Source organism: Leuciscus leuciscus (assembly GCF_965113295.1).
Source record: "Leuciscus leuciscus genome assembly, chromosome: 7".
Taxonomy (NCBI): Eukaryota; Metazoa; Chordata; class Actinopteri; order Cypriniformes; family Leuciscidae; genus Leuciscus; species Leuciscus leuciscus.
This window is the reverse complement of record NC_138731.1, coordinates 18,632,801-18,655,399: the sequence shown is the minus strand read 5'-3', so window position 1 is coordinate 18,655,399 and position 22,599 is coordinate 18,632,801. Positions and strand designations below refer to the sequence as shown.

The 22,599-nt window shown below is 36.9% G+C and overlaps 1 protein-coding gene across 6 annotated transcripts in view; it reads left to right on the top strand.

Annotated features, from left to right (window-relative positions):
• The window catches only part of myo16 (myosin XVI), a 236,169-nt gene that overhangs the window by 140,548 nt on the left and 73,022 nt on the right, over positions 1 to 22,599 (top strand). For all 6 annotated transcript variants that reach the window (XM_082175792.1, XM_082175791.1, XM_082175790.1 and 3 more), the window contains exons 14-20: positions 3,373 to 3,478; positions 8,834 to 8,951; positions 9,127 to 9,274; positions 12,783 to 12,900; positions 15,965 to 16,082; positions 17,532 to 17,603; positions 20,642 to 20,783. In XM_082175792.1, the coding sequence (XP_082031918.1) occupies positions 3,373 to 3,478; positions 8,834 to 8,951; positions 9,127 to 9,274; positions 12,783 to 12,900; positions 15,965 to 16,082; positions 17,532 to 17,603; positions 20,642 to 20,783 (822 nt within the window). The remainder of the gene's footprint in view (positions 1 to 3,372; positions 3,479 to 8,833; positions 8,952 to 9,126; positions 9,275 to 12,782; positions 12,901 to 15,964; positions 16,083 to 17,531; positions 17,604 to 20,641; positions 20,784 to 22,599) is intronic.

Here is a 22,599-nt window from a genome sequence, read left to right as displayed (position 1 = left end):
TGGGTTTCACTGAGCCAGAGAGGATCTGACAGCTACTTTAATGCCCTCTCTGCGTGGGCTATCCATCACACCGACACACACACACACACACACACACACACACACACACACACACACACACACACACACACATGCACGCTCGCTCGTCCCGCAGGTGAGGGCCATGCTCTAGTGACTACAGAACCGGGGAAACAAAAGTGCTGGAATGCTGGTTCAAGAGGCTCACGAGTACACACACAAACACCTACTCGCTACTGGCTCAGGAATGCACTGCGCCCTTGAGTTCAATTACAACCCAGAATAGATTTCCCAAAAAGAAATGAAAAAATGGGAAGAAAAGGCATCAGACCCTCCAGAAAATGATTAGTGGGAGGCCGAATGACCTTTTAAAACCATCTGCTCAGACTGTTTTCTTCCATTCACTCTCTCGCGCGGGTGTCTGGAAAGAGCCCGGCTCTTTACGCCGCATGTGGAGATGGTAGTTATCACTGCGAGCTCCTTGACTGTGCTTTATGGCTCGTTTTAAGAGGTCGTAACATTGAACGCATGTAATTAATAAAATTGCTGTACTGTACATTTAAGAATATGAAGTGGGATGTACTGCAGTAACGAGATTTACACCTACCAAAGCCCTTGTTAGTAGTTGAGCCGTGGTGTCGATTAACACCCTGTAAACATACTGGTGAAAAATAAATCAACACAAAAAGAAAGAAATATATATATAGTGGCATTTTGACCAATTCTGGGCAGATTAATATAAGATTATTTAGCAAGAAATATCAACTATAAAAGTACTTAATTCTTAAAGGAGAACTCCGGTGAATTTTTAAGTTAATCTTGATCGTTTTACCTTTGTGAGTACTGTCTATAGAAAAAAAAACGAACCGGATTGGTGCTTGCAACGCGGAGCTGTTACAGTTAATGCCCAGAGCTCCCATTCAGCTAAAACGGCAGTTCTGGGGGCATTAACCTAAAGAGTGTCTTTGTGCCTCTTAACAGACACAAAATGCAATTAAAATGTCTGTCCAACATGAACAGGGCCCTTACATGACAACAAGATGCGTTTAGCAACTTAGCCATTGTTTAAACTCACCTAAATAGTGTTTTAGACGGCTAGCTGTAGTCTCGCGCTGAAGTCCCGTGGGAACACAACTCTCCTCCCACGCGCGATTTTTTTCCCCCAAACCACTTCAGCGGAAATCCCGCCCTGCAGCTGATTTAATTGGTTTAGGTTACAGTGACGATTGACATGACCAATGAAAACCTTAGAATCAGCTGCAGGGCGGGATTTCCCCTGAAGTGGTTTAAAAAAAAAAAAAATCACGCGCACTTTTTCCGAGTTCCCACGGGACTTCAGCGCGAGACTACAGCTAGCCGTCTAAAACACTATTTAGGTGAGTTTAAACAATGGCTAAGTTGCTAAACGCATCTTGTTGTCATGTAAGGGCCCTGTTCATGTTGGACAGACATTTTAATTGCATTTTGTGTCTGTTAAGAGGCACAAAGACACTCTTTAGGTTTATGCCCCCAGAACTGCCGTTTTAGCTGAATGGGAGCTCTGGGCATTAACTGTAACAGCTCCGCATTGCAAGCACCGATCCGGTTCGTTTTTTTTTTTCTATAGACAGTACTCACAAATGTTTAACGATCAAGATTAACTTAAAAATTCACCGGAGTTCTCCTTTAAATCTACTCTACATTTCATAGTTTGGAATACGTTTTTAATGGTAGGCATAATAAGTCTCTTATACCTACCAAGGCAACATTTATTTGATCTAAAATACTGGAAAACAGTAATATTACTCTATTTTAATATATTTTAAAATGTAATGTATTCCTGTGATGGTAAAGCAAAATGTTCACTACTTTCATTACTCCATATGCTTCAGAAATATTATATATATCTGGAAATGTAAAAAAGTAAAAAATGCTTTTGAATGGTAGTGTATACTTGTTACTGTGGTTAGGGAAAAAAAAGTACTTTTGTGTGTTTTACATTTTACACTTTACATTTGTTTGTAATGTGTACTTTTAGGATGGTTTTATAGATTATTTAGCTTAGCAACATGCTCACTTTAAGCTCTGTTGGAATCGGTTGTGGCATCTGTTGTCTTCCTCTATTGGGATGCTTCCTATGTAGGCAGTAGATGCCAATGAAACCAACTATGGACATTGTCACAAAAATAAAGAGGTACAGAAAATAAGTGAAAAGTTTACTTGAACACTTAGAAATTGTAGAAAGATAACACCAATCAATCAATCAATCAATAATCATAGAGGCAGTAAATATATAGTATAGATATAGTATAGATATGGTGGAGAAAACGACTAAATGTATAAAACAGAAGAACAAGTGATTTGAACAAATCCCAAATAGTAGTGCGTTTGGATAAGTGAAGATATGATGGATATCATGTGGTCAGAATCTTGCTTTGAAGAAAGATGCCCGCTGGCCAGGCAGAGGTCAGGGATCTTTAGTCTTGAGTCATGAGGCTTTTGATGGTACAGTATATTGCTGTAGGCTGACTGAATCATCTCATATGTTGGAGTGATGTGGAGAGCAGTGAAACGGCTCCCTGGCCAACTATAAGATCTCCCAATGGTAAACCGAAAAGAGGCTGACAGGAACACACACTCACTAGGAGATCGCCGGCCCAGAGGTCTTTAACAAGTCAACTGTTCTCTTGGTTTTGTTTTTTTGGTCTTGTCTTTACTCTTTACACTGACAGAGGAACTTTTAGGCAGCTTTACAGAGTTTTTTTTTTTTTTTTTTTTTTTTTTTTTTTTTTTTTACAATCTCTGTAAAGCTGCCTAAAAGTTCCTCTTTTCTTGCGGTCACATTATTTTAATGGCAATTAACTAAGCAGATTCCCCCTACATATATATATATATATATATATATATATATATATATATATATATATATATATATATATATATATATTTCCAACATATATTTCCCAAAACGTTTTTTCTAAATCAAATATGTAAACATTTTATTTTTGATTTATAAAAAAATCTGTCAAAATATATTAAACCCTGATAGCAAATTGATATTGGGACGAATCTTGTTAAATTTTGGCTGCGACTTTGGCCCACATATGGCCCAAGATTGTCCCAAAAGCTACTTGCCAGCTTTTAAACCAGATCCATGCCGGAAGCAGACCAAAACTCACCCACTACTTCTTCCATGTTCCCAGAAATCAGCCATGACTGGCCCACAACAGTGGAAAATATCAACATGTCAAAATAGTTATACATAATATTGGTATATGTTGTGCTATCTTTAACATATTTTAAAAGTAAATATAGTATTTATTTATTTTTAAGTGAGATTCTCACCTTTATCACTTTGTTTTTCTTTCCGTCTAGTGGAGAGAGTGGTTCTGGGAAGTCTATGGCCTGTAAGCACATCCTGAAACACCTGGCTGTTCGCTCAAGTCCCAAAGGCTTCGCTTTAGAGCCTCGGATGAAGCATGTAAGTCTGTCCTGTCTGTTAATGAACACAACATACATCCACAGGAGACACGAACACGTTTTACAGGAAAATTCTTGTTAACATGATTCTGCCTTTTGTAATAATTTGGTCCCCAACGCAATAAAAAAAATTGTATTCTTTGTTTTACATTTTTAAATAGTTCAGGATCTTTAAAAAAAATTAAATAAAGATTTATTTGAGCTACAAAATAATTCAAACTTATATATAAAAAAAAAAACCATGTAAAATATCCTTAATTAAGCTAATGTTCGCTTTTTTTTTCTTTTTTTCAGGAAAACTTTACAATAAGGTTCCATTTGTTAACATTAGGTAACTGCATTAGCTAATAAATTATTTCCAAATCATTTATTAATCTCAGTTAATGTTAATATCAACATTTACTAATACGCTATTAAAATCAAGATTTGTATCTGTTAATATTATTTAATGGACCAGAGATAACGTGAACTAACGATGAACAGTTATGTTTGGTAACATTTTATTTTACAGTGTCCTTGTTACATATGTTACATGTACTTACCATAGTAATAACAGTAAATTATGCATAATTACATGCAACTAACCCTCAACCAAATCCTAACCCTATAGTAAGAACATGTTGTTAAATAATATTACACAGTACTTAAATATATAATTACTCTGTAACAATGACACCTTAAAATAAAGTGTAAACTTATGCTTTTATTAACTAATGTTAACAGATTAATAAACAGTGTAACAAATTAAATCCTCATTGTTAGTTATTTTTAGTTAATGCATTAACTAACATTATCTATGGGATCTTGTTGTAAAGTGTTACTTTCGAATTTCTCTCTTTTTTTTTTTTAACCATAAATCTATAGTTGCGTAGCTTATACGCTGTTTTATGTAATGATTATGTTTTATGTACTCATTGTGTTCAGTATTTCAGTATTTTCTCTGTGGTTTTCCTCACATGTGTTCTTTTATCTTGACCCTGGAGGTGTTTATGTGCTTTCAGTTACTCCGGTTATCCTTCAGTCATGATAGCCTCAAACAGCTGTTGTTCTCTTATTCATGGGAGAATTAGATGCTTTGAATGACTATCCAAAAGCCTGAGGCAGGCAGTTTGTGCTTATGGTTGAATCTCAAAGAAAGAGCCATTTCTTGTTAGCTCAAGACATCATATCCACATACAGAAACTATTAGAGTGGTTTAATGGCCCGGAGCAATGGGTGACATTATTACACTTGAATTCATCTGTCTGTGTGTGTGTGTGTGTGTGTGTGTGTGTGTGTGTGTGTGTGTGATTTCAACACTATTGTGTCTCCTAATGAGCACATTTTATCAATGGTGACTTACCGCCACCTGGTGGAAGCAAGTGTCAAATGCCCATATTATGTGTCTTCATGAGCACAGTGGCATTAGCCGCGTTTCCACTGTCGGGCCAGGGCTTTAAACGGGCCGTGCCGGGCTGATAGCCTCGGGCTAATAGCACCAGGCCTGCGTTTCCACTGTCGGGCCAGAAGCTCCACAGCGCTTCACTAAAACACGCCCGTAACACGCCTCTCTGGAACAACGTCACACTAACCCATTCACCAACAAATGGAAGTTTTATCAGAAAACTAATCAGAAATCACTGGAAACAGCGTTGAAAACAAAACATGATAAAAGCGTCCGTTTGCTGGCATTTTTGTTGTTTACTTGAATATTTAAAACCCAAGCATCAATGTTTTACCACAGGTTTACAATAAAAAGTGATACATTGATCATAATGAATTAATTTATGTCAAAATTGCACATTAGTCACTCAGAAATAAATTACCGTTAGGTCTATTTAACAAAAGAAAGAGGACACACTTACTTCTTCAGTCGCGTCTGTTACTGTTTATCTGGTAGTTACAGGACATATTTACATCACATTTAGAAAGAATGATCATTTCTACAAATATATGCCACCAAAAATACGACCTGAGGAGCTTTAGCACTCTCTCGACTCCCATGCAGATATTTTCAGTCTGAGAAACAGAGGAAGCTCCCGAAAAAAAAAGTTGCTTTATTTTATGATAGTCCGGTATAATGAGACGAGACGTAGGCTACCGACAGATCAAATAAAAACACGACTGTGATAGCCTTTATGATTGGTCTGATTTCTTCAAGCGTTCACTATATTTTTTTACTATGCGTATCTTCAAGCGTTTACTATGTTTACTATGGTAATGGTTAGCGCGCATAGTCTTTTTGCATCACAAACACAAGGCATTCAAACATGAACGAGAGTTAAATTATTTTAAAAGTCTTTAATGCTGACAGAATCATCCGGCGCTGCCGTCTCCCGACTCAGGTGAACTCCGCCTCTGTTCGTAACCACTCCTCTAGCCCGAGCTGGCCCGCTCTGGCCCAAGGTATTCGACGGGCCAGAAATCCTGGCCGTTGGCCCAGAGTAAGCCCCGATCAAGCCCCGGAAGTGACAGTGGAAACGCGACTGGCGCTGGCACGCACTAGCACGGCCCGGCCCTGGCCCGACAGTGGAAACGCGGCTATTGTGAGCCTACACATACAGAGGTGGACAGCAACGAAGTACATTTACTTGAGTACTGTACTTAAAGGCACACTATGCAAGATTTGTACCTTAATATAACAGCTTCGAAATCATTTCGATGATAAACGAACTCGTAGTAGGGCGAGTATTTGAGAAAAACGGAAACTGCATAGTGTGCCTTTAAGTACACTTTTTGAGTATCTGTACTTTACTTGAGTATTATTTTTTTTCTGGAAACTTTTTTTTTACTTTAACTTCACTACATTTGAAAAACAAATATTGTACATTTTACTCCACTACATTTCTGTCAAGGTCTGGCTTGAGTAGAAAGTAGTAACATCAGTCAGGGGATGATTGTTTTTATTTATTTTTTCATCTCTAAAACGTGATTGTTTTTTTTACAGGTGAGAGACAGCCTATCAGTAATCACTCTTGTAGGGTCACGTGTCGTGAAGTTCAGCGATTTCCCATCATTTTCTTTGAACACGAATCGGCTGGTGGCAAAATAAACAGACAGATCCTTGCCCATCCATGGCAAATATGTCTTTCTGTTTTGCTGTGTGATAAAGCAGTGTTGCTGTTGGGCAGTTGTACAGCTATGGTTGTGTTGCTAGGTTTTTAACCAGGTTGGATTTTTACAGACCACTTGATTCAAATGTGCATGAATGGATACACATAGATGTGTACTGCTTTTGTTGGGGTGGTTGGAGTGTAAATACATAAAAAATGAAGATGATTATGGCTGTCTTTTTTGTTTTATAACATTCTAAAAGCTCTTAATTCCACAGATACTACTAACTGTTAGGTGTATTCACTAGGTTGCTTCAGAGGCATAAGGCACTATAAGTATTACATACAACAATGCAACTATAATAAAACAATGCATTGACATTTACTTTTTACTTTTGATACTTAAGTACTTTTAAAAACAAGTACTTCTGTACTTTTACCCAAGTAAAAATTGATCTTTACAACTTGTACTTGTAACGGAGTAATATTTGACCAGTAATATCTGTACTTTCACTCAAGTAAGGAAGTACTTTGTCCACCTCTGCATACATACAGACATACACTCGCTAATTTCCCTAAGCACTTCCCCTCAGGGGAATCCCCGTCACCATTTTGAAATGCATTCATCTTCAATTGAATTCAGTGAGGGAAGTTTATTAGGACAGACCCTCAACCACTCGATTTTGACTGAGGGAGCAAGTCTACTCAATATGTACACTTCACAATACAACATGATTGTGACGTCACAGCAGGTCGTGCTTTATTTCCCCCCACCCCACAAAACTCTAGTGTATGATATTGGAGTTATTTTGACATTTAACCATAATACTTGTAGCTATATTTCCTTTAAGCATACAAGGGAATAAAAAATATAAATAATACATCTGCTCCATTGCGGATTCCAAGTGATCAAGGGTTTAGGGTGTTTCATCATAAGGAATGATGCACATTCGAGTGAATGAGAAGTTCGCAAGGGAAGGGGATAGAAAATGCACTTTAACACAGCCAAAGGCAGCTTTATATCCTCTATATCACACGTCACACACTCTCTCTCTCACACACACACACGTCACACACTCTCTCTCACACACACACACACACACACACACACACACACACACACACACACACACACACACACACACACACACACACACACACACTCACACACACTCACACTCTCTCTCTCTCTCTCTCTCTCTCTCTCTCTCTCTCTCACACACACACTCTCTCTCTCTCTCTCTCTCTCCCTCTCACACACACACACACACACACACACACACACACACACTCACACTCACACACACTCTCTCTCTCTCTCTCTCTCTCTCTCTCTCTCTCTCTCACACACATACTCTCTCTCTCACACTCTCTCTCTCTCTCTCTCTCTCTCTCTCTCTCTCTCTCTCTCTCTCTCTCTCTCTCTCTCTCTCTCAGACACACACTATTAATTAACATATTTTCATGATTAAATACACAGCAAAGCAATTATTATTTCAAATTTGGCACCAAATAGAGTACCTATAAAAATGATGTCTCAGCCAAAGACCTGGCATGACAGTGGAATTAATGTACAGGACTTTTAAATTGTGGGTGGGGAAATGGCTCACGTCATTTATTTATTTTTTGTGCTTTATCATCTTTCTGTAAATGCCTTAATGCTGTCTAGGTAGGCAGCTCATTAGGGTTTGAGACGGAGTCCACGTTGGAATCTCAGGCCTGTCACGATCGTGAATTTTTCGCTGAAGATTAATTGTCATATAAATAATTTAAATAAATTCAATTTTGTTCAGTGTAAGCCTATTAATAATACTGTGTTTTTATGTATATTATTCTTGGAATCATACATAATATTATAATAATAATAATAATTCAATTAAAATAAATAAATAAATATTGTTTGTTTTATGGCATTTCTTTATGCGTTTACATTTCTGGATGGCAACGTGTGATTGAATTTAAGCTGCACAATTATTGTGGTTATCTAAAATAATTGGGTTGTATATAATAACCACAATCAGACGATTCATCTTGTCAAGTCAAGTTTTGTATAGCGCTTTTCACAATACAGATTGTATCAAAGCAGCTTCACAGTATTAAATTAAAATAATACAACAAAGTTTGTTTCAAGAGGAATTTATTGATTGATAAAATTAGATTAAATATCCCCAAAATATCCCCAACTGAGCAAGCCAAAGGCAACAATTATATCTACAATTATAAAAGCTGGGGGTATATCACGACACTGCATGCCTGTCCACTATGCCACTGACTCTCTTTTTTTTTTTGTAATTACTTCTTAATTGTTCTGTCGTTGTTTGCAGGTGAATGTGATCTTGGAAGCTTTTGGCCATGCTAAGACTCAGATGAACTCCTCAGCGAGCCGTTTCATCAAGCTGATCTCACTGCAGTACTGCGAGAAGAGAAAGACTCTGCTCAGAGGTAGTTTTGACTGCAGTTTTTATGCTTATTCATAGTGCTGCTTGAATACAGGACTAATACATCGTGTTAGCTCTCAGTAGAGGACTTCTGATCTGGCATCCTTCACCTATAGAGGGTGCAATTGCTCTACTAATATTTACAAAGACGATCTATCTACTCTTCTCTCACTGTTTAGGCCGTCTGTACACTTATATGCTGGAGAAGTCGAGGGTTATCTGCATGCCACCGCTTCAGCAGAACTTTAACATCTTCTACCTGATGGCTGAGGGGCTTTCAGCAGAGGAGAAGAGTAATCTATACCTAAACAATGTCTTAGCCCACAGGTAACACACGCAATGTAGATATACGTGTTATGTCATGCTGTTTTTGTGAGAAACACCTTTTTTTTTTCAAGACCTCCCTTGCCAAATCTTAACATGAAGTCAAATATTGTAAAAAATATATATACAGGGTTCCCGCGGGGTCTTAAAAAGTCTAAAATTCTGAACTTTAAATTTAAGGCCTTAAAATGTCTTAAAAACAGCCAGATTTTGATCCGTGGTCTTAAATTTCATTTAGTCAGGTCTAAAAAAGGTCTCGCCAACAGGCCGTTCACATATCACATCTTTTGCGCGCTCAAGTTCGTTCAAATGTAGGCGCGAACGCGCTCATAACTGAAGCGACGCACTCGTTTTTTTCCAGGCGCAGCGAGATAAAAAAAAATCTCAACTCTTCAGAATGCCGCAAACGCACCGCAGGTCATGTGACAAGAACCAACCAATCAGCTTCGCCCCTTTCCGTAACAACATTGAAAGCTCACTCAACTGGAAGGATGCGGGTGCACCCAAACACTACGGGTGTTTTTCTCTTCTCCGTAAATGAATCTTGTAGCAGAGCTACAGCAAGCGTGGCCGTGCATGGACGTGGTCGTGGCCAGCATTTACCCGGTATATCTCTATAGTTACCATAAACTTAGCAGCTTTAAAAAACCAATCATCATTCCTAATGCCGAAACCTGACAGCCAATCCGAGTCAGAGTAGGGCAGAATTGTTTTCAAAGTCTTTAACACTGCGAGTCTGATGACACACTGCCGAACAAAGAACCGCACGTCGGAAAGCAAGCCTGAGGTAAGTTAGCTTACAATGTTAACTGTCCTGTCAGATACAGACAGCGATGTTGCCAATGTCATTATTTTTAATTTTGACATAGAAGAGGGCGGGAAAATATCGCGAGCGGGCGCGGGCGCCGTGAGCGCTGAGCGAGCAGGAACGAGTAACGTTAGTGAGTTGTCGTCGAAAAAGATGGATAATGCAAAAAAGCTGTCGGGGCTAAACCTAGAAAAAGAAAGAGGGAAAAGGAGATGGCATGTCAATTGATGCGACAGCAGCTAAATAAGTGGATGGTGAAAGGCTACAGGTAGGATTTTGTTTTGTGTGACGTCCAGGCATGTAGGCTAATGCCATCGGGACTACCGGGAGATTCCCGGTGGGCCGACGTGCTTTTTGGGCCGATACATCTCATACTTTTTTGTTTCGTTTTTTGTCTTAACGGCCCATAAAACTCGTGCATCGGCGGCCCATTCGTTTTGTTTTGCTTAATTGGCGGCGCTGGGTTAGTGCGTAATTAGTATGTAATGCATTGGTCAATAAAAAGTCAGCGTTAGTTGTTTTTTTTTCTGACCCCCCATGAAACACGTAGATCAGCGGCCCATTGGTTCTTTTCTTGATTGACATTGGGCTAGCCCAATCACACCTTTAATGTGAAGTATAGAAATATACTCTTTCAAGTATAGAAATTAGTACAAAACTAATTATGAAAGTTTCCTTTATTTTTCAGTGCATTTGTTTTACAATATATGGCTATTACTATCATGGGATTAATATTGTAACTATTATTATGTAGTAGTAATGTAGACAGACACTGTAACTAAAATCATTTTTCTTTGTTTAATTTGCACCAGATTGATGAATTTAACATTTAAAAAGCACTATATATATATATATATATAAGTTGATTGGATTGGATTTTTTGCTGCCGCATCCTTCTCACCTTTTTTACCCCTGACCTGTTTTCATGCATTGTGGAGAGCGCAGTGCACGGTTGCATTGCAACGACAGACGCCACGGGAAAATCCGACCGAATTTTACTATTAATAATAAAAGATAAGCTAAAGTGCATTGTAAATGTCAGTAATTTATCTTTTTATAAAAATTTATTTAAAGTCTGAAATATGTGAGGTTTATCTTTTTATAAAAACAACTTTTTTGTCTAAACTTTATTTGAACTTGTATGTTAGTATATAACATGTTGCAAGACACTTTTAAAATCTGGCTATCATTTTTAATGGTATTATTTTAATGTTTATGTAAACAAAAAGTGCATATTGATGCTAATTTTATTTGTTATTTGCTGGTTTTCGACATTCTGTAGTATTAGTACTTTTTGAACAGGATTCTGTGATCACCGTGGTCATTTTTGTCACTATAATCATTGAAATGAAATGTTCATGCCATTTCATCTCTAGTTATGATCAACTATGATCAACTAAAATCAACTAATTATGTGTTTTTTACAGTATAATATGCATAGTACAATTTGACACACGTTGTTGGGTGTGGAAGGTTACTAATCGTTTTATCTGTAAATTAAATTAATGTTTTTTCAATTACTTAATTCATTGAAATAAAATGAATTCTTTGATTTGAATTTTTTTTTTGGTAGGTCTTAAATTTCAAACTTTATGGTCGTAAAATGTCTTAAAAAGGTCTTAAATTTGACTTGCTGAAACCTGCAAGAACCCTGTATATATATACTCTGTATTTTGGCAATATTTGTGAATTAATGGCCTTTTTTATTTTTTATTTATGGGGATTAATACATAATTTATATTATATATAAATATTTTATATATAAATAACACATTTTTCTTAAATATATACATGCATATGTGTGTATTTACAAAATAATTATACACACAGTACACACACACATATATCATGTAAACACATACTTCATTTTGGATGCGATTAACCGCTGTCCAGCACTAATATACGAGTATAAGAATTTTTTCTCTCATTTTTAGGAAATCATTGCAACAAATGAAAGTATTCCCATGATTAACTCGTACGTCAGCACGTTTAACTAATTTCTTTTGTTTTAAGTACATTTTGTGCACGAAATAGTAATTTTTCCCTCGATTTACCAAATCGTGGCCATGTTGTAATAATTTGTTCATCTGTTTTTGTTAAATCGTGGCCACAAATTAACAATTCGTTCCCACAATTTATTAATTTGTTCCCTCATTTTAGTAAATCGTGGCAATTTTGAACTAATTTGTTGCCTTGTTTAGATTTAACAAGGGAACAAATTAATTATATATATATATATATATATATATAAAAAAAAAACTAGAGCTTAATAAAACATTTTGTATGAATCTTAATGGAACCATTTAAGTTATTTGTATTCATAGGTAAAAACAGAAAAAGAAAATATTTACATTTATGAATACGGATTATTCAATGCAATTTGATGAAAGTTTACTATACACTATATACTGTAAATCTTAAAAAAATGCTTTTTTTAGTGTACTGGGTGAACCCAGTTTTAAACTCTCTGTGACTCCAAGTGTCCTCAGCAAATCATGCATGGGGTAAAATGGAAGGTTATCATTAAAAATTGAACGTTCACCTTACTTTGACTTGAATTTGTGAGTATGTCGTTGACAATTTGAACATCTCAGACTTACTTTAGCGCTCTTAAAGTCCCACACCAATTGCTCTTGTCAAGATGGCACTGCCGACGTAAGGTCTAAATCATCACAAATCTTTTTCTTTTTTTTTTTTTTTCAGGTGTCTGAGCACAGCGGCTCCTGGTGAAACCCCTGCAGTAGCTACTGCATGTCCTCAGAGCAGAGAGAAGCTCTCGGCCCTTAAACAGGCTCTGCGAGCGCTCGGATTCAACAGACTGGTACACACATCTTCAAGAACACATTTATCCATTATCCAATGATGCAAAATTACTACACATGATTTTTTTTTTTTTTTTTTTTTGGTTCTCTTTTCAAGTGTGTGCAAGAGAGAGAAAGACAATGTGAGAACACATGAAGAGTTCAGATGCAAAAGCCTCTAAGTGCAATCTGAAAATTTCTTCTAGATTGATAATTTTTATCAAGCTTGTATATTTAAGTTCAGTAATTTCACTTAAATGACGATTCATGGGTAACTTTCTTTGCCATTTAAGTGAAATTACTGAACTTAAATATACAAGCTTGATAAAAATGATCATTCTAGAAGAAATTTTCAGATGGCACTTAGAGGCTTTTGCATCTGAACTCTTCACATACAAATTTTTGGATTTAAAGTCTACCGGTAATTTAAACCTGGAAATAAATGAATAAATACATTTAGAAATAAATAACAAATTAATTCAACTTTTATTTATATTTAAATGCTTTGCAAGTGCTAAAAGTAATCATGACATTTTTATAAAAAATTATGTGACATCCAACCTTAAAAAGGTACTGGAAATAAATTAAATGGTTTGCTACCTAATTAGAGAAAAAAGGCTGTTGTCTTCCCTTTTGCAAAAATAAAAAATAAAAGTAGGAAAACTTCAACACCCCTTCTTGGCAAACTTTTAGTTTCAATGGTGTCGACTTGTGTGGATCCCGGTTGCAAGAATTCAAAAAGTAAATGTTTAGCGGGACTGAGTTACTTTCGGTTTCCATTGAAGGACATTGTAAAGGCTGCAAAGAATCTTAAATACAAAGAGAACGCTGCAATGGAAAATCTGAGAAACCTCTGTGTTTTTAGTCAACATTTCAAACTGGATGACAATGACACAGTTGCTGCGACCAAAATCCCATTCTATATAGTAGATGGGTACTACATTTGGTTTGAAACTTACTTTGCGACCACTAAAAAAAGTGTGTTCTATAAGAATGTGTTTAGTATGAATGAAATCTGGACGTACTACATCCGTCATTTTGTCGTTGTCATGTGACCTACTTCACAACTGCTTCACTTCTACTTCACAAATGTCCTCATGGGATATTAAAGTGTCCAGTGAATGCGCACTTCAGAATCTCACCGGAAGTAGTAGGTCATCCGCTTTCTTTTCGCCTACTGTTTTATGAATACTATGAATTCGGACATACTACTCGGCTCACATACTGTTTTTCACATACTATATAGTAAAGAAGTAGGCATATTCAGATGCGTCAAGTGTTTTAGGGCAAACGGAGAGGAAAAACTGAAAGAAACTGCCGTTCTGTTAGTTCCGCCCACCAACCGGAAGCAGAACGCCATCAGGTATAGGTAAGAATGCTGACAAATAAACGTGAATTTATCGGTCCAGTTAACACAGAGTAAACATTGTTTATTTGCATATACTACCGACTTTGTAACAATATGAAGTTACACTATTCACTATATTTTCATGTGCAGGCAGCTTTTTGGATTGCTCTGCTTACATCCAGACATTACTTTATAACCTCAGTAGAAGCTGAGCTGTCTCGTCTAAAGTAGACAAAGTGCTTCTGGTTTTAGGTGAGTCACATATACAGAGATGGAGAGAGTTGGTATGCCTTTGACTTTGACAGCCGCTTCAGACATGTTGTGCTGATTTATGTAGGTTTAAACATTATAACTCATTACACTATGTCTGCAGACTATAAAAACAGACATCTCAGAGTAGCATTCAGCCTGAGGCCACACTAACCTGCCAACCTGTGTGTTATTGTTCACTACTAGAACGGTATGTTCAGGACTCTAGCGTATGGCTTACTGTACAGTATATACCATATATGTGTGTGCCTTCACACATGCACACCCTTATGGTGATACATGAACATTTTGTTACAGTGTAGGCCTAGGGCTGTAATATCAGTGTTACTCTGTGTTCTGAGTCATGCGTTCAGTTTGTGTGGTTGGTCCAAACACACACATTATCTCTCACACAAACACCTGACTTCCAGCCAGACACTGTGTTCTAATCCTACCAGGAACCTGTAAATCAGCTTCATTAAAAAAGGATTGTTCTCTCATCCCATCAGTGCAGCACGACCCTCGATGACCCTCACACACATTAACACACTCGCACAGTCTGTTCTACATTCACAATCCCTGTCTATACAACTTCCTCATCTTTTTCTTTTACACAAAGATCAGTGGTTCTCAAGCTTTTTGACCCAATGTCCAACACTATATTCAAAGACCCTTCATGTTTGCAAAGATATTTCCTGTGGTATTTCACCTTTAAATATGACAACACTGCTTGATTTCAAACGTTATAATTATTATTATTATTATACATTTTTACTGACTTTATTAATTAATAGACTGTTAATAATTAATTAAACATGATTTTTTTTGTTGATTAAAATAAAGCTGAAATAAAATAAATTAAAATATAAATATTAGAGGAAAAACTTTAGCTTAAATGAAAATTAGAAATGCTGTCTTGACAACCAACTGAAATAAATATATATATTTAAAATACTAAAGAATATAAGAAAGTTACTAACACTCAAACTAAAATTAAGTGAAAAAAAGTAAACAATAATAAACGTTTTTGTTTTATTTATAAAATATGCAGATAAAAGCTAATGAAAAGTATCAAATACTGTAACATTTTAATAATACTAAAATAACTGAGCACAATCAATAAAAAATTACAATAATTGATGTGTGTGTGTATATAGACACACATATAATGTATATGATTTGTGTGTGTGTGTGTGTGTTATATAATACCCCCCCCCTCATATTTTCTCAATGTCAGGAATGTTAATGTTGTGGAACTTCTATTTATTTCTGTATTTAGATCAGCATATCATATCAGTGTTGTCAAAAGTGGTTAAACAAAGCATAGCAAATAATTCTAGCTCAACTCGAATGAGGAACATTTTATTTGAATCTGTAATATTGGACCCTGCACTCAAATGTGACTGTAATCGGCCCTGTTTCTTCAGAGGCCCGCTTCTGTTCTCAGTCCAGTCTGACTCTCAGCACTTTGTTTGTTTGGCTTTCAGGAGGTGGAGAATTTGTTTGTGGTCCTCTCTGCACTGCTGCATTTGGGAGATGTGCGCTTCACCGCCCTGACAGACGCTGACACTGCGTTTGTGTCCGATTTGCAGCTGCTAGATAGAGGTCAGTGGTGCAGCTGCGCCATGAGGCCAGCAGGGGCCGATCTCCTCCGCCGGGAGCCCTGGAGGATAGACAGGGGGAAGTGGGCGGGTGACTACGCAGAAAGAACTGTCACACCATCCTGGGTTGTTTACATCAATTCTTACCATGGCCTAATAGTGGAATCACTCACCACACAATGGAAAACTCTCTCTGCCACTCTAATAATACACAGCACCCTCCAGCACATTCACACTCTGTCCTACAATTTTGAGCTAATCGCTCCTTTCCAGACACACACACAGGGTCACCTGTTTCCTTAAGCCCTGCAGAGCAGCGCAGCGGAACAGAACGGCCACTCGGTCTCCTTCGTGTTACATAACGACACGCATAATACTGAGCCTGGGTAAACAAGTGACGTCAGCGCGCTCAAATATAAAAGCTGATACATGTACATCCCTATGAGGTTTCTGTCATTGTGGATATGAAAGATCGCTGTTCAAAATGGGCATATAAACACGTCCCATTATACACTAATGGATACACTCCACACAAACACACTCATGCTCATTACCGTTTGCATTTGGCACCTTGTGTACTGTAATTTAAAAGTACATAATATGAGGCGTGGATTCATAGTAGAAAACAAGACTGTGTTTGTTTAATAGCATGTTGACTCTTAAATCTGATTGGATGAGCCACATTAAAAGTTGTTAAATGGTGAGTGTGCCGTTTAAATCATGCAAGCACTATCATGTACAGTACTATTTAAGTTAATGAATTGTACAAGCTCATAACAAGTATTTGTGGTTGTAATTATCTCTAAGAATTAATATACAGCACCTTTCAAAAGTTTGGGGTTGCCAAGATTTTTTTTTTTGAGAGAGAGAGAGAATCAAAGCTTTGCTCTCCAAAGCTGCATTTATTTGATCAAAACTACAGTAAAAACATATTTTTTTGTGAAATTGTATTACAATTTAAAATGACTGAAAGGACTATTTAAAACATAACTGAAACTTTACCTTTCAAAAGTTTCAGGTATTTGAAATTGTAGTGTAATAATTATAAACAATAAGAAAATAATATATAATAATAGTACATAATATATTAGTATAGTTTAATTAAAATAAGAGGCAAGAAATCGCTGAGAGGTGAAGGCAGTACCTGTCATAAATTACAAGCTTGTGGAAATGGCAGGGCACAAATCAGCAGGAAGTTTCCGGGAGATTCAGTACATTATTCAGATTGCAAATGTGTATTTGTGTATTTTACACTTCCAAAGGAACAGACCAGGCATTTGGGTGCTACTGAACTGATTTTGTTTTTAAATCAGGTCTCATTTACTAAGATTCTTAGATTTTTCTTGAATTTTTTATATAATGATTTTAAATGTGGCTTATCCAATCAGGATCTAGCTTTGTAAACCTTTGTAATCATACAAATGTATCTGAATGTGTGTTTTTTGTCCTGTAGTGGCTGGGATGTTGCAGGTGAGCTCTGAGGATCTAGGCTCTGCCCTCACGTCTGATGTCCAGTGTTTCAAAGGTACTAGTTTCAGTTTCCAATCAACAAGACGGACTAAACACACTCATTTAAAGTGAGCTTGTTTAGCATAGCACCATGTAAAGAGTGAGTCTCATTGCAGAGAGGCCTGCTGACACTGTTCATTGAGATGTACTGGCCTTTCCCCAGTCACAAACCCATCAATGAATGTGGCCTCAAGCATTTGGCCTCGTATTGTGTTGCTGGCGAGCCCAATCTGGCTCAATTGGATAACTGTCTCCTTGTTCAAAATATACACACATAAACGCACAGTTCTGTTGCGAGGTCTAGACTGTGCGCGTGCTGTGCCATTATATAACAAGTGTGGAGTATGTATGAATCACATGATGTCTGGATATTAACCTAATTCAGCCATCGAGGACACACCGACCTATTGCCTATAATTACAAGCAGACTTGGCATTGTTTTGTGTCTGTCCGAGATTTGCCTCTCTCTGTCTTCTTTGCTTTGTCATGCATCCATGCCTCTCTTTTAAAGGGATAGTTCACCCCAAATTTAAATTCTGCCATCATTTGCTCTACAAACAGTGTCCAAAAAACATCAAAGTAATATCAAAGTGGTCAATATCACTAGTATGCTATATTCCAATAATCCATACGATAGCTTTGCATGATGAAAAGATCAAAGATCGAAACGTTGCTTTTATTCTCTGAAAATCTTGAGTCCTAGCTCTAGAGGTAGCAATGTATGCATTATTTTGATCCAGATCTTTTCAATAAATCAGTTGGTCCAATTTAAAACATTTCATTCATGAATCTGAGTTATCTGGGTTTTGACTCGATGATCTAATGCATGGCCACGGGAACAGCTGTTTCACTGCGGTGAAATTTAAGATGATACAAAATAAATAAAGTTTGGTTTTTCAACATGTGTTTTCCACCTTTATTCTTAAAATTATTTTAAAGATGATTTTGTTTTCATATATTCTCGAATGTGGATTAGATTGATTACTTTCATGTGACTGATCACGCCATTATATGCAGCTAGTATGAGTAACAAAATGCTCTGTGTCCAGATTTGCCTAATGCAAAATCTGACACTTCAAATCAGCATTTAAATGCCAACTTTTAGAAAAGTAGTCCTCATCAGTATAATGTTTTATTATAATTAGTAATAATGTTCTCAGCAGTAACTGTTTGTAAATGTGTATATATATAGGGCTATTTAGCCATTTAGTGGTTACACTATGGTATTGCAGATAATAAATGGTGCAAAATTTTGAGGTAAATATTTAGTACCCTACAATGATTCAACTATTTAACATTGTAAAACACAATTCAGAGGCAATAAATACTAAATTAAGGCAATACTTAATACACGCAATACTATCTTCTGTGTACTTAAAACCTAACAATCATCATTAGGTTGCCACCCTTAGGCTGAATAATGCAAAGACATTATACCTCCGCCAAAAGTGTATCTACATGTGTCCAGCGATTAGAAAATAAAACGTACAAAATGTTTATCATGCTAAGCTTAGCTAGTACTAAGACCCAGAATCTGCCCCACCTAAATTTACGGTCAGGGGACGTTACTGAAATAAACGTTGACAGTTTTATTTTATGGGTGAACTTACTTGTGTAATTGTGTGAACTAATCTTGCAATTACTTGTTGTTTTGGTTGTTGTATTTCTTAAACAAGTCATAGAGAAATGTCATCCTTACAATGCCACACTTGTGCAGTTTAATATATGCAGCAATCAGAGGCCACTGACTGACGGTCAGACATTGGAAGTGTGTGCATCTGGAAGTTGACGCACTGTGGCGGCCATGAATGGCATAGCAAATGGAGTGATTCAGTGTGTGACATCATCAAAGGTCACATCATCGGAGCCCGGGCGCTGTGTGTCCTCCACATTAGCATGTGCCGTGTCCCCTCAGCCAGCACAACCAACAATGGGCCGCTTGTTTTTCAGCCACCCACATGCGTTGTATATCAGTCAAATTGTGACACACTGTCTCCTGTTTGTTTTCCTCTTTGCTCTGTCCCCCTGTTGTTTTGAGCTGTCACTGACTGTTTTGGTTTTTTTGTTTACTGCAATCTCTACTTTTGTATGTGCTCCCAGCCCTGTTTAAAGGACCAGCTTGAATTGAGATGCTGTTAATGCTAGTTTGGTGATGGTCTAGCTGGTGGGGTAGCAAAACTCAACATGGATGGATGGATGGATGGATGGATGGATGGATGGATGGATGGATGGATGGATGGATGGATGGAACAGATTGACAGGCAGACAAATAGATAAATATGCAGACAATAGATTGTTGGCTAGATAGACAGATACAGACAGTATAATATATAGATGGATAAACAAATAGGTAGATATTTAAGGATGGATGGATGGATGAATGGATGGATGGATGGATGGATGGATGGATGGAACAGATTGACAGGCAGACAAATAGATAAATATGCAGACAATAGATTGTTGGCTAGATAGACAGATACAGACAGTATAATAAATAGATGGATAAACAAATAGGTAGATATTTAAGGATGGATGGATGGATGGACAGATTGAACAATAGAACAATTTATAAACCGATAAATAGATAAACAGACATAATTATAAATTGGATGGACAGACAGACAGACAGAATGATGGATGGGTGGATAATTGGATGGATATTTGGATGGTCAGTCAGCCAAGCAAATTGATAAATATATAGAAAGGCAAGGTAATAAATTGTTGGATAGATAGACAGAGAGACAGGCAGAATGATAAATAGATGGATAGACAGGTAGGTACAGGATGGATGGTACAAGGATGGATGGATGGATGGATGGATGGATGGATGGACTGACAGACAGATAGACAAATAAATAAGACATTGAAACAGACATAACAATAAATAAATAGATAGGTAGATTGATTGATGGATAGGTTGATAGATTGATGGATAGACAGAACAATAAATTAGGCAGATAGGTAGAGACTTATGGATGAATAAATGGATAGACAGACAGACAGACAGACAATGTTAAAAGTCACTAATCGCTTGGCATTTGCCCTCTGCTTTAGGTGATGTCATAACAAGGCGCCACACTGTTGAAATGTCCAACCATCACAGAGACTTCCTGGTCAAAGCTCTGTACGGACGACTCTTCAGCTTCTTGGTCAATAACATTAACTTTTACCTCCAAGGCCATGAAGAAAACACTGGGTAAGATGCATTCATGTGAGGATAGATGCATGGTTTTATATGGATGATGTGTTTTATTTTATTTATTTATTTTTTTATGCTTGTGAATAAGAGGCCTGCATAAACCGAGATTATTGAACAATTTTAGTTTTTTTTTTAAGTTAGTTTAAACATTGTTCCCTCATTGTTCTAAAGTGCACAGTCCCATTTCAGTGTACATATAATTGCAGGGACGCTCACCAGCTATTGATCTATACGGATTATTCGACTCTAATGCTCGCGGAACGCACTCAGCTGTGACTAGTAGAAACTCACACCAAATCCTTCTCAGAGACCTTCTGTGATTTAACATCAGTCAAAACAAGGGGTCACGGTGAACTTTTTGAATAGTTTACACAGCGAATGCGAGAGCACCTGACGATAAGCGGCACAGCCAGTAGCATTCGAGCAGGAGAACACACCCAGTGCGCCGGCATTGCATTATGAGAAAGGTATCTCGCAGCTAAAACTGAAATTTCCGTGGAACTCAAAGTATGTTTGTATTCACACATAGGCAAGTCACAGTGACTCATCATTCCACATAATTTCACATGCCTCACTGTCCTCCACAAAAACAAACTGAGCATATTTTCATCTTTAAAGACATACAAATATGCAGAAACAATTAGAACTTGGCAGCTTCTAATTATTTAATCACCAGTTAATATTTTGTACCTGCCTTGAACCTATATTTGACTTTATATACACATGCCAATGGCTAGTGGCTTAGCAAATGTACCAGCCATACATATTTTTTACCGACCGGGAAACTGTTTTTGCAAAAACGGGTAGTTATGACACCAAAATTTTAGATACCAGTGAAAATGTCAATACCACAACTAAATCTTCTAGCCTGACTAATATACATTTAAAAAGACAAGTAAACAGTCAGTAAAAAAATAAGAAACAAATACTCAAATTACAAGCAAAAGCACTATTAAATATAATATAACAAAGATACAAATGAAATCAACAGTGCTTTTCATGTTTATTAGGTAGGTCTGACAGTATTTTCCTAGTACAGAAATTTAATAAAGCAAGCAAATGTGAAATAACACTGCATAGTCTGCAATAAACGCTTCAATAACACTTTATAAATTAAACATCCTTATTAATTATACATTTTATTCAGTCAAGAGCAGTGAGAGATTTGTTTTCTTTCTTGTTTGTTGTTTGATTAACATTTAAAAATACAGACAGCAGCAGTATTATTAGGCTACTGTCACTTTAAGACATATTGCATGGATCCAATATACTGATACTTTACACATGCGTTTACATTCTCAACGGTTTACTTGTACTTAAGGCATATGTAACCGACTATGTTTACTAGGATACTCGCTATTTTTTTTTACACAATTTAGTGTGAATTTGTTCGTGAAGAAGACGTGAAAGAGAGCCCAGTTTAGTTTTCGCTCAATGTCTTTCTGTAACGGAATGAGCTCCCTTTCGCGTCTGCTTGCGCTCGAATATTTCAATCGTCAAGTCTTAAACTTCCGTGACACTACAGTGATGGCCCGTCAACTGTCCTGAGCGTCATTCACGTTCATGAATTCATAAAAATGTTACCGGCCAACTGGCGAGTGACACTTTCATATACTTGCCAACACCAATTTTTACTCGCATTTGGCGCTTTATTCAGTTTTATTCAGAAAAAGACATTAAATTGATCGAAAGTTTTAGTAAAGACATTTATATTGAACTTTCTATTCATCAAAGACTCATAAACAAGAATCACTGTTTCCACAAGAACGATTAGCAGCACAACTGTTTTCAACATTATAGTTTAATGCAAATA